Here is a 13,100-nt window from a genome sequence, read left to right as displayed (position 1 = left end):
TTTGTTTCTCTTTCAATTTTGTCTTGGCTGAAATTTACCAGTATATGGGCGGCCTTGATATGGTAAAGTTTAGGAACCTCTGGTATAGAATATTCAAAAAGGCGCTTATACGAGAAAACTGCCCAGGTAAACAGTTTGTTTAATCCAGTTATAGATTGCCAAATCTACAGTTGCCAAAATGGCAATGACCAAATCGTAATGTATTATTCAACACTCTGTGTAATGTTGTAGTAGTGTAGTACTATGGTCGTAAAGTCTTTTTACAGCATTCCTCTGATGGATGGATAACCATAACTTAAGTTAAATTCTTGCAATAGTTGCCCATTTATATTCAACTACTTCATTTCACCACCATTTATTTTGCCATTGCTCATCACATTTCATCACCTATCTTCTATTACAACAACAACATTAAGTGGGAGTGTATGAAAACATCCCCAAGAATGCTCTCTCAGCAAAGCTATCTCTCTCTCTTTGAAAATTTGGACGCTACTGTAAGGCCACAGACCAAAAAATGATAATCAGTCAGTGTGATCTTTGGACGTCTCCACGTTGGAGTCTGCTCCACACACACACAAAGGTTTGGATGGATGCCTTGATCCACTCTGGCATCCATCCAGGTATGGAAGATGGTTAGCGGAAGAATAAAACCCACAGCTGAAGTTTTTTTGCCGCATCAAGGTCAATCTGTGCTCACAAGCCAAATTGCCTGTTAAGTGTCTGTGAGCATTGCAGAAGCCCTCAACCCCCTTTGCAAATTCTCTGCGAGCACCTCCAAAAAATGTAACTAAACGGCAAACCTTCACAGACAGCCATGGACAGCGTCATTAGTCCTCTCGACAATGCTCTTGACAATGAGCTACTTCCTTGTTCTAAACTAGCACCCTGCCGGCAGTTTGTGAGAAAGTGCAGGTTCACATTTGCTAATGTTTTCACCCATGCTTTGTCTTCGTGTTTGTGTAAACAAGTGATGCTTTGCGGCAATGCTTTACAATTGATTTATAATTACTACTGTGCAGTCAGATTGACCACTGAAAATTACTCACATTGTTTCTAGTGTTTTAACAATGATTTACATGGTGGCACATATGACCTTACACAAACCCATAATTGCAAACTCATCTGCGAAAAGATTTATGTGACAATACACAAATACACTGAAGTGAGCTGCAGTCTTCAGACTGTTCAACTCAGCATACGGCAGTCATGGCAGTCTTGGCCTCTGCCCAGAGCAATGCCAGCTAGCAATGGATGCAGTGGCAGGTAGAGAGTTCTAGCACTATGTGGGCAAGCCCAGGGGCTATTTTGCCTACAGTAAGAAGATAGATAGGTGGTTAGCTAAATGACAAAAAAAATATTGCCAGCCAGGAATGGATGCAGTGGACTATGAAAGGGAAGAGAGAGCAAGAGTACCCTATGGACCTAAGAATGGATGCAGTGGACCAAGCCAGGAAGAGAGTTCTAGCACTATGTGGGCAAGCCCAGGGGCTATTTTGCCTACAGTAAGAAGATGGGCTGTTAGATCAAGAACATGAGCCGGAGCTGAAAAGCTTTCTTTATATCAGAGTGGTATCCAACAGTATGCAGGGGCCATGGCACTCTTGGCCTCTGGCCAGAATATTGTCAGCCAGGAATGGATGCAGTGGACTGTGAAACGGAAGAGAGAGCAATAGTAGTCTGTGGGCAAAGCTGAGGGCTATTGTGCCTCCAGTAGGAAGAAAGATGGGTGGTTAGATCAAGAACAATAGCCACAGCTGAAAGTGGGAAGAGAGGGGCGGCGCTGTGGCGCAGCGCGCTAAGCCCCCCACATTTGGGCTTGCATGCCCACCCTCGGACCCCCAGGTTTGAGGCCAGCCGGGGTCATTTCCCAATCCAACCCTGTCTCTCTGCCCTATTCGCTTCCTGTCACCATCTTCAACTGTCCTGTCAGTGAATACATAAAAAGCCCCTAAAAATATATATTTAAAAAAGTAAGATGGGTGGTTAGCTCAAGAACAATAGCCACAGCTGAAAACGAGAAGAGAGAGCTCCAGTACTCTGTGGGTAAGGTTGAGGGCTATTTTGCCTACAGTCCAGAAAGTTATCTTGGGGCCCTTGGAGACCTAGAGAATGAAGGTAATTTAGTGGGCTGTGCCGACGTCCAACAGAGTTTGACAAATTGCAATGTGCCCCTGTGCGTGCATGTGTGCATGTGTGTGTGTGCACATGGATACTGTATGTGTGTGTCAAAGTAAGTGTGAGCAAGGGGGAAAGAGATATGTTTTCCCCTGAAAAATACATCAATCTCACAGTAGTGCCCCAGGTCAGGTATTCCAACTCTCTTTCCTTACCTTCCATCTTCCACCAGTTTCTGTTTGAATTTTTTCCCCCATATACATAGGTCTGTCCCAGCGGTTCACAAACTTTTTTCCCTGTGCACGCTCCTTGTACATTTCAGTGTAAGCGAATATTTTGGTGTGCTGAATGCCACGCAAGTATGATTCACTGCACAATCACTGCACATTATGCTTTGGGGAAACCTCTTTTCCAAAAGTCTAGGAGTTAAATTGCACTTCACATGGACCCTTCCAGCATACAATTCACCATACAACTACTTAATGTTCATTAATGCTGGATGAAAACTCATATATCCACCATTGCTCTATTAAGCTCGCGCACCCCCTTATGGCGCACCCCCTTATGCACGCACCACAGTTTGGGATACCCTGGTCTATCCTGTGCACTGTATGTCATCTTGAAGTTGAAAGGCTCCTGCTGTGAAGTCATTTACAGCTGTGCTTTGCCGTAGGAAATGTGTGACCCAGTTGTCCAAATATTCTCAGCTGTTTTTAGGAGGTCAGGAACAGATTTAGGGGGGGCTGAGGTTGGGCCGGCGCGGTGTAGGTGCCACGTGCATATGTGTGTGTGTGTGTGTGTGGGGGGGGCGGATATACTGTACGTACATACGTATGTTTACGGTCTGTGGCCATGGAAGGAAGTGTGTGTGTGTGTGTGTGTGTGTGTGTGTGTGTGTGTGTGTGTGTGTGTGTGTGTGTGTGTGTGTGTGTGTGTGTGTGTGTGTGTGTGTGTGTGTGTGTGTGTGTGTGTGCGTGCGAGAAAGTGAAAGTGAGTGAGTGAGTGAGTGAGTGAGTGAGTGAGTGAGTGAGTGAGTGAGTGAGTGAGACTGAGAGAGAGAGAGACACTGAGACTGAGAGAGAGAGAGACACTGAGAGACACTGAGAGACACTGAGAGACACTGAGAGACACTGAGAGACAGATAAAGACTTGCATGTGTATGCATGTTATATGTGTGTGTGTGTGTGTGTGTGTGTGTGTGTGTGTGTGTGTGTGTGTGTGTGTGTGTGTGTGTGTGTGTGTGTGTGTGTGTGTATGTGTGTGTGTGTGTCTGTCTGTCTGTGTGTGTCCATGTCCTTGTGTGTGTGTGTACATACATGTACGTTTAGTGTGCATGACTGTGTGTGTGTGTGTGTGTGTGTGTGTGTGTGTGTGTGTGTGTGTGTGTGTGTGTGTGTGTGTGTGTGTGTGTGTGTGTGTGTGTGTGTGTGTGTGTACATACATGTACGTTTAGTGTGCATGACTGTGTGTGTGTGTGTGTGTGTGTGTGTGTGTGTGTGTGTGTGTGTGTGTGTGTGTGTGTGTGTGTGTGTGTGTGAGTGTGTGTGTGTGTGTATGTCCTGCCGGGTAATGGAAATAGTGGGCTTCTCCTGGCAGTCGGCACGGCGATGAAATGAGCTTTCACGCTGAGAATGATTTCCGCCAACGTGCCAACAGGGGCAAAGTGCCTGCATGTGTGTGTGTGTGTGTGTGTGTGTGTGTGTGTGTGTGCGTGCATGTGTGTGTGTGTCTGCGTGTGTGTGTGTGTGTGTGTGTGTGTGTGTGTGTGTGTGTGTGTGTGTGTGTGTGTGTGTGTGTGTGTGTGTGTGTGTGTGTGTGTGTGTGTGTGTGTGTATTACATGTTCGTTTATAAAGGCATCACCTTTTCCTATACTGTATACAGGACAAGCTTGGTACACTTTGTGGTGTGAAAAGATCATGTAAAATTGTACACTGCATACTACACTGTACCGTACAGTAAATGAGGTAATTTCCTATCTCTTACCACTACTCTTTACCGTATTGCACAGCTCATAGCCAAGGAATGAGAAGCTCGTTGGGTACGGCTTAGAGCAGTGGTTCCCAACCTATGGGTCGGGACCCACCTAATGGGTCGCCAAAGGGGGTCGCGGAGCCCTCTTGATTTTAAGGGGTTTCATTTTAAATATATATAGCCCATGTTGAATAAAAGACAAAGCATTTAACTAATAAATGCATAGAAGCAACAAATTGTAAGTGCTACATTAAACATTTATTCTATATTTGACCAAAGACGAATTGAGGAATAAAATAACTAAAATTAGTTTTCGCAGGAAACAGAGGGCATCTTGTGACTCCTTCTCGTGGTGGCGCTCGCGTGGTTGGGTCACCAAAGCTTACAATACTAAAAACATGGGTCCCTTCAGAAAAAGGTTGGGAACCACTGACTTAGAGTAACTACTCACTGAAAGCCGTTTATTTTACTGTCCTTGTCTGTGACTAATTCATTTTTTTAGTCGTGAGAGCCACACTGGATTTCGGGGCGTCACCCATTGGATTGGTAATGTCAATCAGTTTGGAGGACGTCGGCAGGGAAGACGACAAAGGGGTCAGTTGTCCCGGGGCCAGGGATGAGGCAGGGTTAGCCAGGCCGTGCCCTCCTAGTGACGCAACAGCTTCAGCGTTGCTACCAGTCAGGTCAAGAGTCACTGCAAGTACTTTGTGAGTTCCCGCAAATACGGGAACTCCTCCCACTTTGTTGGGAAGCAAACAATCATTAGCAAACCAAGGGAGGCCATTTGGGAAATGCTGTTTGGGAAATGTTAATCAGTTTGGAGGGCGCCGGTGTTCTGTCAAGATGTGTTGCCTCGTCGAGATGAGCGACCGGTCGCCCTATTCGATAGTGGTGTTCTGTCGATTTGCGATGCCTCATCTAAATGGGCGACCTTGACTTTCCGCGGAAGGCGTTTCAATCGGTCCACGTAGGACTGTTTTAATAACCATTTCTTTGTTTATTTCACGGACAGGGGTGTGCAATCGTTAGTGCAGAGTTTAATAAGAACATGCGGCTGCTGACAACCGCGAGCCTCTCGTTTGAGCAAGTTAAGAACGTGCCATATGAAAGAGACTGAGTTGAGTTTGCGCAAATACTGGAGAAAGTGTTTGGGATCAGGGCCTGGCTACGGGTTGTTTAATGCTGTCATTTGCTGTTGGTTTGGTTTCAATGCGACGTGGGCTCGCAAGGCAAATTTCTACATGAAATCATGTGCTCTGGGGATAAAGCGCGGTTCAGATATTCCCAGATAGCAGATAGCGTATTGTGGCTTTGTTTTGACAGATGTCTGTCTTTTAATGACCGGAATCATATTTTCATAACATCCCCACCAGTGCATTTCTTATTACCATGTTGAGGCATTTTACAATGCAGTCGATTCAAATTCTTGAGTGAAAAGGGTGGAGGGAGCATTTTGACAGCTCAATCAGGTGGCGATTTTTTCCATTTTGCAATGAGAACGCCTCCTCTACATAAATACCGGTAGTCTTTTCTGATCGATGTTACAATGTTCGAGGCTGAGCGTGTGAGCGATTACGGTTAGGCAACAAAGTAGCAAATGTACGAGGCCACGCTATTTCGCAGATTTTCCAATGATCTGCTGGATGATCCTGTAACTTTCAGTCCATGACAGTCGGTGGACAGGCTGTAGGCTTACTGGTGGATGACTGGATGACTAAGGATGACTGGTGGTAACCTCAGGAGGACATAGGCTACAGTTTGAGTCACTAAAGTTGACAGTCTCAGGGGATCCTATCGTAACTTGCGCTACAGTTTGAGTCACTAAAGTTGACAGTCTCAGGGCATCCTATCGTAACTTGCGCTACAGTTTGAGTCACTAAAGTTGACAGTCTCAGGGGATCCTATCGTAACTTGTGGTCTCACAATTCGATGGGCAATTACCCGCGAAAACCACCGCGAGGGTGTGCGCATGCGTGCGCATGCTCAGTAGCGAAGAGAATCACATCTCGATGGGTCGCTCATATAGACAGGACACCGGCAGGGAAACCAACAGTGGTGCTGGGCCCAGAGATGGGGCAGGGGTTAACTGATTTTCATAGACTTCAGATCACGTACTGCTATTCTGCTCTGACCAGGACTATAACGCTTAGTGTTTCCAAATGGCCTGGTTAACCCGCCTCGCTCGGCTTGCTACTGGTTGATGGCTGTGCCGAAGTTTAAATCAAATATTCCTTAGTCCCAATAGAACGTCTCTGCTTAAACCACGTCACTGCCTTGAACACGCCTCTACCCAGGACGGTTGGAAATGCTCAGTTGATTGGTTCCAGACAAAGTGGGTGGAGTTTCCCGCTGTGGAGGGAACGGAATCCTCATACACAAGCTCCTGACCTTAGTATGTGTAGTTGAGCCGAAGGTGTTGCGGCATCACTAGGAGGGCACGGCCTGGCTAGGGACAGGGTAGCCTTTTAAATGACTTTGTCCTGGGCCCAGCCAAAGCTGTCAGCGGTCCTGAGCACCGGGGACAGAGCCTCACTGGTTCTGGGGTGGTGGTTCGCGCACCCCCTAAGCGAATATTTTGGTGTGCTGATGGCCACGCAAGTATGATTCACTGCGCATTCACTGCACATTATGCATAGTTGTTTTGAGGAAACCTCTTTTCCAATAGTCTAGGAGTTAAACTACACTTCAGATGGACCCTTCCAGCATACAATTCACCATACAACTGCTTAATGTTCATTAATGCTGGATGAAAACTCATATATCCACCATCGCTATATTAAGCTTGCGGCCCTGGGCGCCGGGGACAGAGCCTCGCTGGTTCTGGGGTGGTGAGTTCCACTTTTCCTGAACTAAAGTGGAGGCCCTTTACCAAACCACTCCTGTTCCCTCCCACCCACTCAGCTGGCAGGGCAGAGACCAGACTGTGTTAAATGGCCTCTCTCTCTCTCTCTCTCTCTCTCTCTCTCTCTCTCTCTCTCTCTCTCTCTCTCTCTCTCTCTCCTCTCTCTCTCTCTTCTCTCTCTCTCTCTCTCTCTCTCTCTCTCTCTCTCTCTCTCTCTCTCTAATTCAGTGTTAATTCAACACTTAGAAATTCTTCTAGACTTCTTCTAGAATGTATTTGTTCTCAGACTAATCTCCAAAGTGTTGATTAACCACTGCATTTTTTTCCACGCACAAATGGCTGTGGAAGCTTTTGTGTGTAGGTTAGCAATGGGCCTTCGGTGCAAATAATGTGTGGGGATAGCAATGCTTTTTCCTTGTGGTGTGTGGGTGTGTCTTGGGGTCCGCTGGGTACACGGGTGAGAGGCCTTTGCTGATGTTGGCTTCTGGAAGCTTGTGAAGCTTCATAGCTCAACATTAGGAACAGAAACTGCATAAAACTTGATTCCAAACGTGCGCCAAGCCTTATGGAAACGTTTTCAACTGGGACTTCATCAGAAAAGCATTCCAGAATCATTGCAGAGGTCTTTGGAACTTGGAATGTGGATTTCAAAGGAGTTCAGTTTTATACATGTACTCTACACACTTTCCAACAATTCACAGTTTCCTGCTAGACCCAAGATTGGGCGCTAAACCAATGGCAACAGAACGGAATACCACAAAGATGATGCAATTTGACGTTGATGATTTAATGATGTTGAAGGCTTTGCACCACGTGTCATATGGATCAAACGTGTGCATAAGTGTTAAAGCATCACTCACCCACCCTCTCTCTCTCTCTCTCTCTCTCTCTCTCTCTCTCTCTCTCTCTCTCTCTCTCTCTCTCTCTCTCTCTCTCTCTCTCTCTCTCATCTCTCCATCCCCTCTCTCTTTCATTCTGTCACTGTCTCTTTGTGACTGTCTGTCTGCCTGTCTCTGCCTCTCTCTTCTCTCTTTGGTACACTTTTGGATGCCAAAGCGGAGACAGGGAGGCTGTGTATACTGTGCATGCGGGAGGTCCAGACCAGTGCCCGGTCCACGAGCCAAGGGCACAAACACTACAGGAAGTAGCCAAGCCAATGCCACAGGGCCTGGCTCCATCAATAGGACACAGCCATTCCAAAATTCTGTACCCTGTCCTGGTAGAAATCTCTCTCTCTCTCTCTCTCTCTCTCTCTCTCTCTCTCTCTCTCTCTCTCTCTCTCTCTCTCTCTCTCTCTTTCTTTCTTTCTTTCTCTCTCTCTCTCTCTCTCTCTCTCTCTCTCTCTCTCTCTCTGGTACACATTTGTATGCCAAAGCGGAGACAGGGCTCTCTGCCATGCACACACGCATGCATGCACACACTCTACACTCCCAAATGAAAACAAAGTAAGAGAGACTTCTGCGAAGAAAGACAACTCCCTGTTCTTCAGAATTCATCAACTCTATCTGTGCTTTGTATAGCTTGACCGCTGTCCTGATTTTATCAGATAAAATTAAAGGAGTTCCACCAGCATGGTTCACCCTACAGACACAGAGGACGTCCCACCTCCTGCCTTCTCGCGTGCGAGAGCTGCGCACGAACACTGGTGTGGCACAAAAGGGCCAAAAATCAGATAAGACGTCCGTGTTTGCACAGTCATCGACCCATCTGGGCGGTTGCTATGTCGACCCGTCAAAACATTCGATAAGCTCTCCTCTCCATTCAATACCCCTCCTCTCTTTTCTCATTTTCTTCCCTTCATTCCACTCCTCTCCCTTCATTTTTCTCCTCTGCCATTCTCTCATTTCCCTTTTCTTTAACCTCCTATACTCCCTTCTCCTCTTCTCTTCCCTCCTCTCCTCTCCATTCCTCTCAAGCTGCCTATTCTCTCCATCCTATTCCCTAAACTCCTGTCCCCTTGCCTTCGCTCCTGCTTTCTCCTCTCTTCAACTCTTCCCCACGTCTCTTCTCTTCACTCCTCTTCATTCTCTCCTCTCTTCTCCATTCCTCTTCTCTTTTATCCTACCCTTCATTCATTTCCTCTCCCATCCTCTCCTTTCCCTCCTATACTCCCTTCCCTTCTCCTCTTCCCTTCCCTCCTCTCCATTCTCTCCTCTCTTCTCCATCCCTCTCCATTCATTTCTTTACTCCCCAGTCCTCTCCTTTCCCTTTTCTTTAACCTCCTATACTCCCTTCTCCTCTTCCCTTCCCTCTTCTCTCAATTCCTCCCAAACAACCTATTCTCTCCATTCTTTTCTCTCCACTCCGGTCCCCTTGCCTTCACTCCTCCCTCCTCTCTTCCACTCTTACCCACTTCTCTTCTCTTCACTCCACTATTTTCCTCTCTCCATTCTTTCCTCTCTCCTCCATTCCTCTCGCCTACCCTCCTCTTCTCTCCACTCCTCTCTAATTCCATTCTCTCCTCTAGTCTCCTCTCCCCTTCCCTCCTCTCCATTTCTCTCAAACTGCCTATTCCCTCCATTATATTCCCTCCACTCCTGTCCCACTCCTCCCTCCTCCTCTCTTCCACTCTTTCCCACTTCTCTTCTCTTCACTCCACTCTCCTCCTCTCCCCTCCCCTCCATTCTTCTCTCCTACCCTCCTCTTCTCTCCTCTCCTCTCTACTTCCCTTCTCTCCTCTCCTCCCATCTCCGCTCCTCTTCTCTCATCTCCGCTCCTCTCCTCTCATCTCCTCTCCTTTACCCTTCTCTCCTCCCTCCCCTCCCTTCTTCATGTCTTCTCTTCTTCTCTCCTCTCCTCTGATCTCCTCTCCTCTCATCTCCTCTCCTTTACCCTTCTCTCCTCTCCTCCCTCCCCTCCCTTCTTCTTGTCCTCTTCTCTGGTGGTGCTCTCCAGAGCCTCTTCAGAAATAAGATTGGTTTATTGACTAATGCACTCTATGCACTCTATTGGCACACCATGCTACACTTACAGCACAGTGAGTCACAATGAGGGAGACAGTGGTTTGGGTTGACAGGCATCCAGACCACCATGATAACATACTGGGGCCACACCTTATTAAAACACGTTTTTTTTTTATTATTTTCACATGCCGGCATGTGTTTGAACATAGTAAAAATATAGTGTTAATTTAACACTTGGGGAGTACTCTGGGACCAAAAACTCAAACAAAGAATATGTTATATCAACACAGTGATGAATTTGATGATTCCTTTTGTGCTGATGGACAGAATCCTTACTGTGTTTACCTTATACACCATCAAACAGTTTCACCCAAAACCTCATATTTTTAACCGGTCAGTCAAGAACTTTGCATTTTAGAGGTTCTTCTATGCATTCCTCTCTGCATACCAGTAATCGTTATTTGACTTGGTATTTTAAACTGATCCTGAGAACTGCAACTTTAAGAATCTTATACAAATACTATTGCACTTAAATATCTGTAAAGAACAAACAAGCCCCTTTACTCAGACACCAAACCCAGCAACATCATCATTGTAAATCCAGAGGCATTTTCATTACCGGCAGAGCAAACTAATAAAAAAAACCTAGCGAAAAGCAAAAGTATCTCAAATGACTGAGAGGATGTCCATATAGGCCTATTGATGTGTTAGTGTGTGTGTGTGTGTGTGTGTGTGTGTGTGTGTGTGTGTGTGTGTGTGTGTGTGTGTGTGTGTGTGTGTGTGTGTGTGTGTGTGTGTGTGTGTGTGTGTGTGTGTGTGTGTGTGTGAGAGAGAGAGGAGAGAGAGAGAGAGAGAGAGAGAGAGAGAGAGGAGAGAGAGAGAGAGAGAGAGAGAGAGAGAGAGAGAGAGAGAGAGAGAGAGAGAGAAAGAGAGAGAGAGAGAGAGAGTGTGTGTGACCGTGGTGCGTGCACGCATGCTGCATGTGGGTGTGCACGAGAGAGAGAGAGGGAGAGAGAGAGGGAGAGAGCGAGAGAGGTTTGGGTTTCTCTGACAGCCAATAACTCCTTCCCACATTGCCATCTAAGATAAGATAAGCATTCTTATGAGTTTTACAAACACATCTTAATTTGGGATAACAGACCAACCCAAACCCATTATTCAGTGCTCTCCCCATTAACCCTCCCTGGTTGACACCCCCCCCCCTAGTCCAAGTCAGCCTGTTTGTATTCAACCTGAATGAATGAACTCTTACAAACACTCCAGACCAGTCAGTCATCCCCCTAAACCTGGAGTAAATCACTTGACAAATGCTGAGGGAGAGAGAGAGAGAGAGAGAGAGAGAGAGAGAGAGAGAGAGAGAGAGAGAGAGAGAGAGAGAGAGAGAGAGAGAGAAGGGGAGGAAGGGGGGGGGGGTGCACATACCCACTGATATGATCACATTTCACTGAACACAAATCAGTAGCCATACTGCAAAAAGTTTTGATTTGTGGACAGGGGTCAAAATGCGAAAAGTCTATCCAATTCCACCATCCACCGGGCAATATCGACCGGGCAAAATTTTACTTTCATGTGCCAAAAACACATTTTTGTGAAAAAAGCATGGTTAATAAAGCTAAACAACCATTTTTTCTTCTTGGTAATTAGGGAATGTGAGGGGGATGAAAACAATGTGGTTAAATGATCACAAATTTGTTCTAATGCTGAGATATAGGGGGTGTCTCACATTACCCGGTGTCTCACTTTACCCCGCTCTCCCCTACAGTCCATCATGCTCCACCACCACACTCCACCTAAAAAATACTTTCCCCTGAACTGGCAATAAAGTCACTTCTTGGGAGTGGGGTTGGGGTGGGATGGGGGTTCTTTAGATGAGGGGTGGGGATTTGTGGATGTGAATGCAGGAAAACGGCTATGAGCTTACACCAACCTCGAGTAGGCCTAATTGCAACAAGTTCCAGCGCTCAATTTGGGGTAAGAGGGGCTGCGATCCAGACTTATCGGAACAAATTCCATGACTTAATCTGCTATCGTTAAGCAGTCAATTAGGCTATGCATTAATGTCTGTTGATAAAAGACGGCGTATCTCACCTGCCAGTCATAAGTTGACTCCGGGAGGGGCTGCACAGCGGCTGCACGTAATAATTCTCCAACTTCACGCCAGTGGCGGCAAGCCTGTCTATCGCCGGGGTCTTGATTTCTGATCCGTGATACCCCACGTCGCGGAACCCCTGATCGTCGACCATGACGAAAATGATGTGCGGTTGGGATGAAGTTTTGTCCACGTTGTTGACATGATTCGGTAGTTTCGCGTTAAGATTTCCCCAGGATGAATAACTGCCCACAACACAACTAAGCACCGATAAGGAAGTAAAAAGCACCTCCAAAGCAAACATCTTGGCAACCCCCGGTGTTTCTCTAATGTGAAGTCGTGAGCTCTAGAGGTACTAATAGACAGACACTCTCCGTAAACCAGACAGATAGGCTATGTCACCATTGATAATGCGCACAGCCCCGAATATCGCCATGTGTTGTCATTGTGGCAACAGACCATGAAGCGTTGCATGTAGATGGTCCGCTCGCTTTCTCGCGGGCGCAACAGAAGCGCTTGGAAATCGGGTTCGCATTGTCCAACGTGCCGCGGTCGCTGAGTTCCACCTCTTCTTGAGTCAAGCTCTTAATGAAAACGAACACATGAAATAAGGACACCGAATCAAAACCGCTGTGAGACCAAATGTTAACCCAATCCAGTTGTTTTTACACAGATCTCGGCTAATGGACACTTCCCCTCAACAGCGGTAGATTCCTCTAAAGTTGGTTATCATCGTATCCCAATGACAGTGATCCATCCTGTAGCCTACTAACAAACATGTTCAACATTTTCTGAGTGGAATAATAACCACAATGCTTCCGAAATTTGGAGTTGCGCTAAGTGTTCCATGGATGTAACCAAAAGAACGAACGTGGAGTGGGATGATCCCTCTGGTCATGTTCTGTCTCAGCATTCTCAGCTTGGCACATCTGCCTTAAATTCGCCACTGCACGATGTTCCAAACCAATGATAGTGCGTTGAAGCTCAGTCCTTCCCTCCAACTGACTGCGTCAACTCGACACCGCTTGCAGTGCGCGAGACGCACTCGAAAAGTAACTGGTGGTCAAACGTTGCGCTGTCTGCACCGAGACATTCTTCAAATATAGAGTGAGGGAGAGAATAAACATGATTTGCATTAAATAATGTCTGCAAGCCCTCAAAAGCTCCACCTGTGTTGTT

The 13,100-nt window shown here is 46.6% G+C and overlaps 1 protein-coding gene across 1 annotated transcript in view; it reads right to left on the bottom strand.

Moving 5' to 3' along the window:
• The window catches only part of arsj (arylsulfatase family, member J), a 36,163-nt gene extending 23,323 nt beyond the window's left edge, over nt 1-12,840 (bottom strand). Inside the window, exon 1 of the mRNA XM_063186375.1 lies at nt 11,921-12,840. Coding sequence (XP_063042445.1) covers nt 11,921-12,225 — 305 coding nt within the window. The 5' untranslated portion in view covers nt 12,226-12,840. The remainder of the gene's footprint in view (nt 1-11,920) is intronic.
• Between the last annotated feature and the right edge of the window lie 260 nt (nt 12,841-13,100).

This window comes from Engraulis encrasicolus, chromosome 21 (assembly GCF_034702125.1).
Source record: "Engraulis encrasicolus isolate BLACKSEA-1 chromosome 21, IST_EnEncr_1.0, whole genome shotgun sequence".
Classification (NCBI taxonomy): Eukaryota; Metazoa; Chordata; class Actinopteri; order Clupeiformes; family Engraulidae; genus Engraulis; species Engraulis encrasicolus.
The sequence above is the reverse complement of the archived record's forward strand: the minus strand, read 5'-3'. Positions and strand labels throughout refer to the sequence as shown.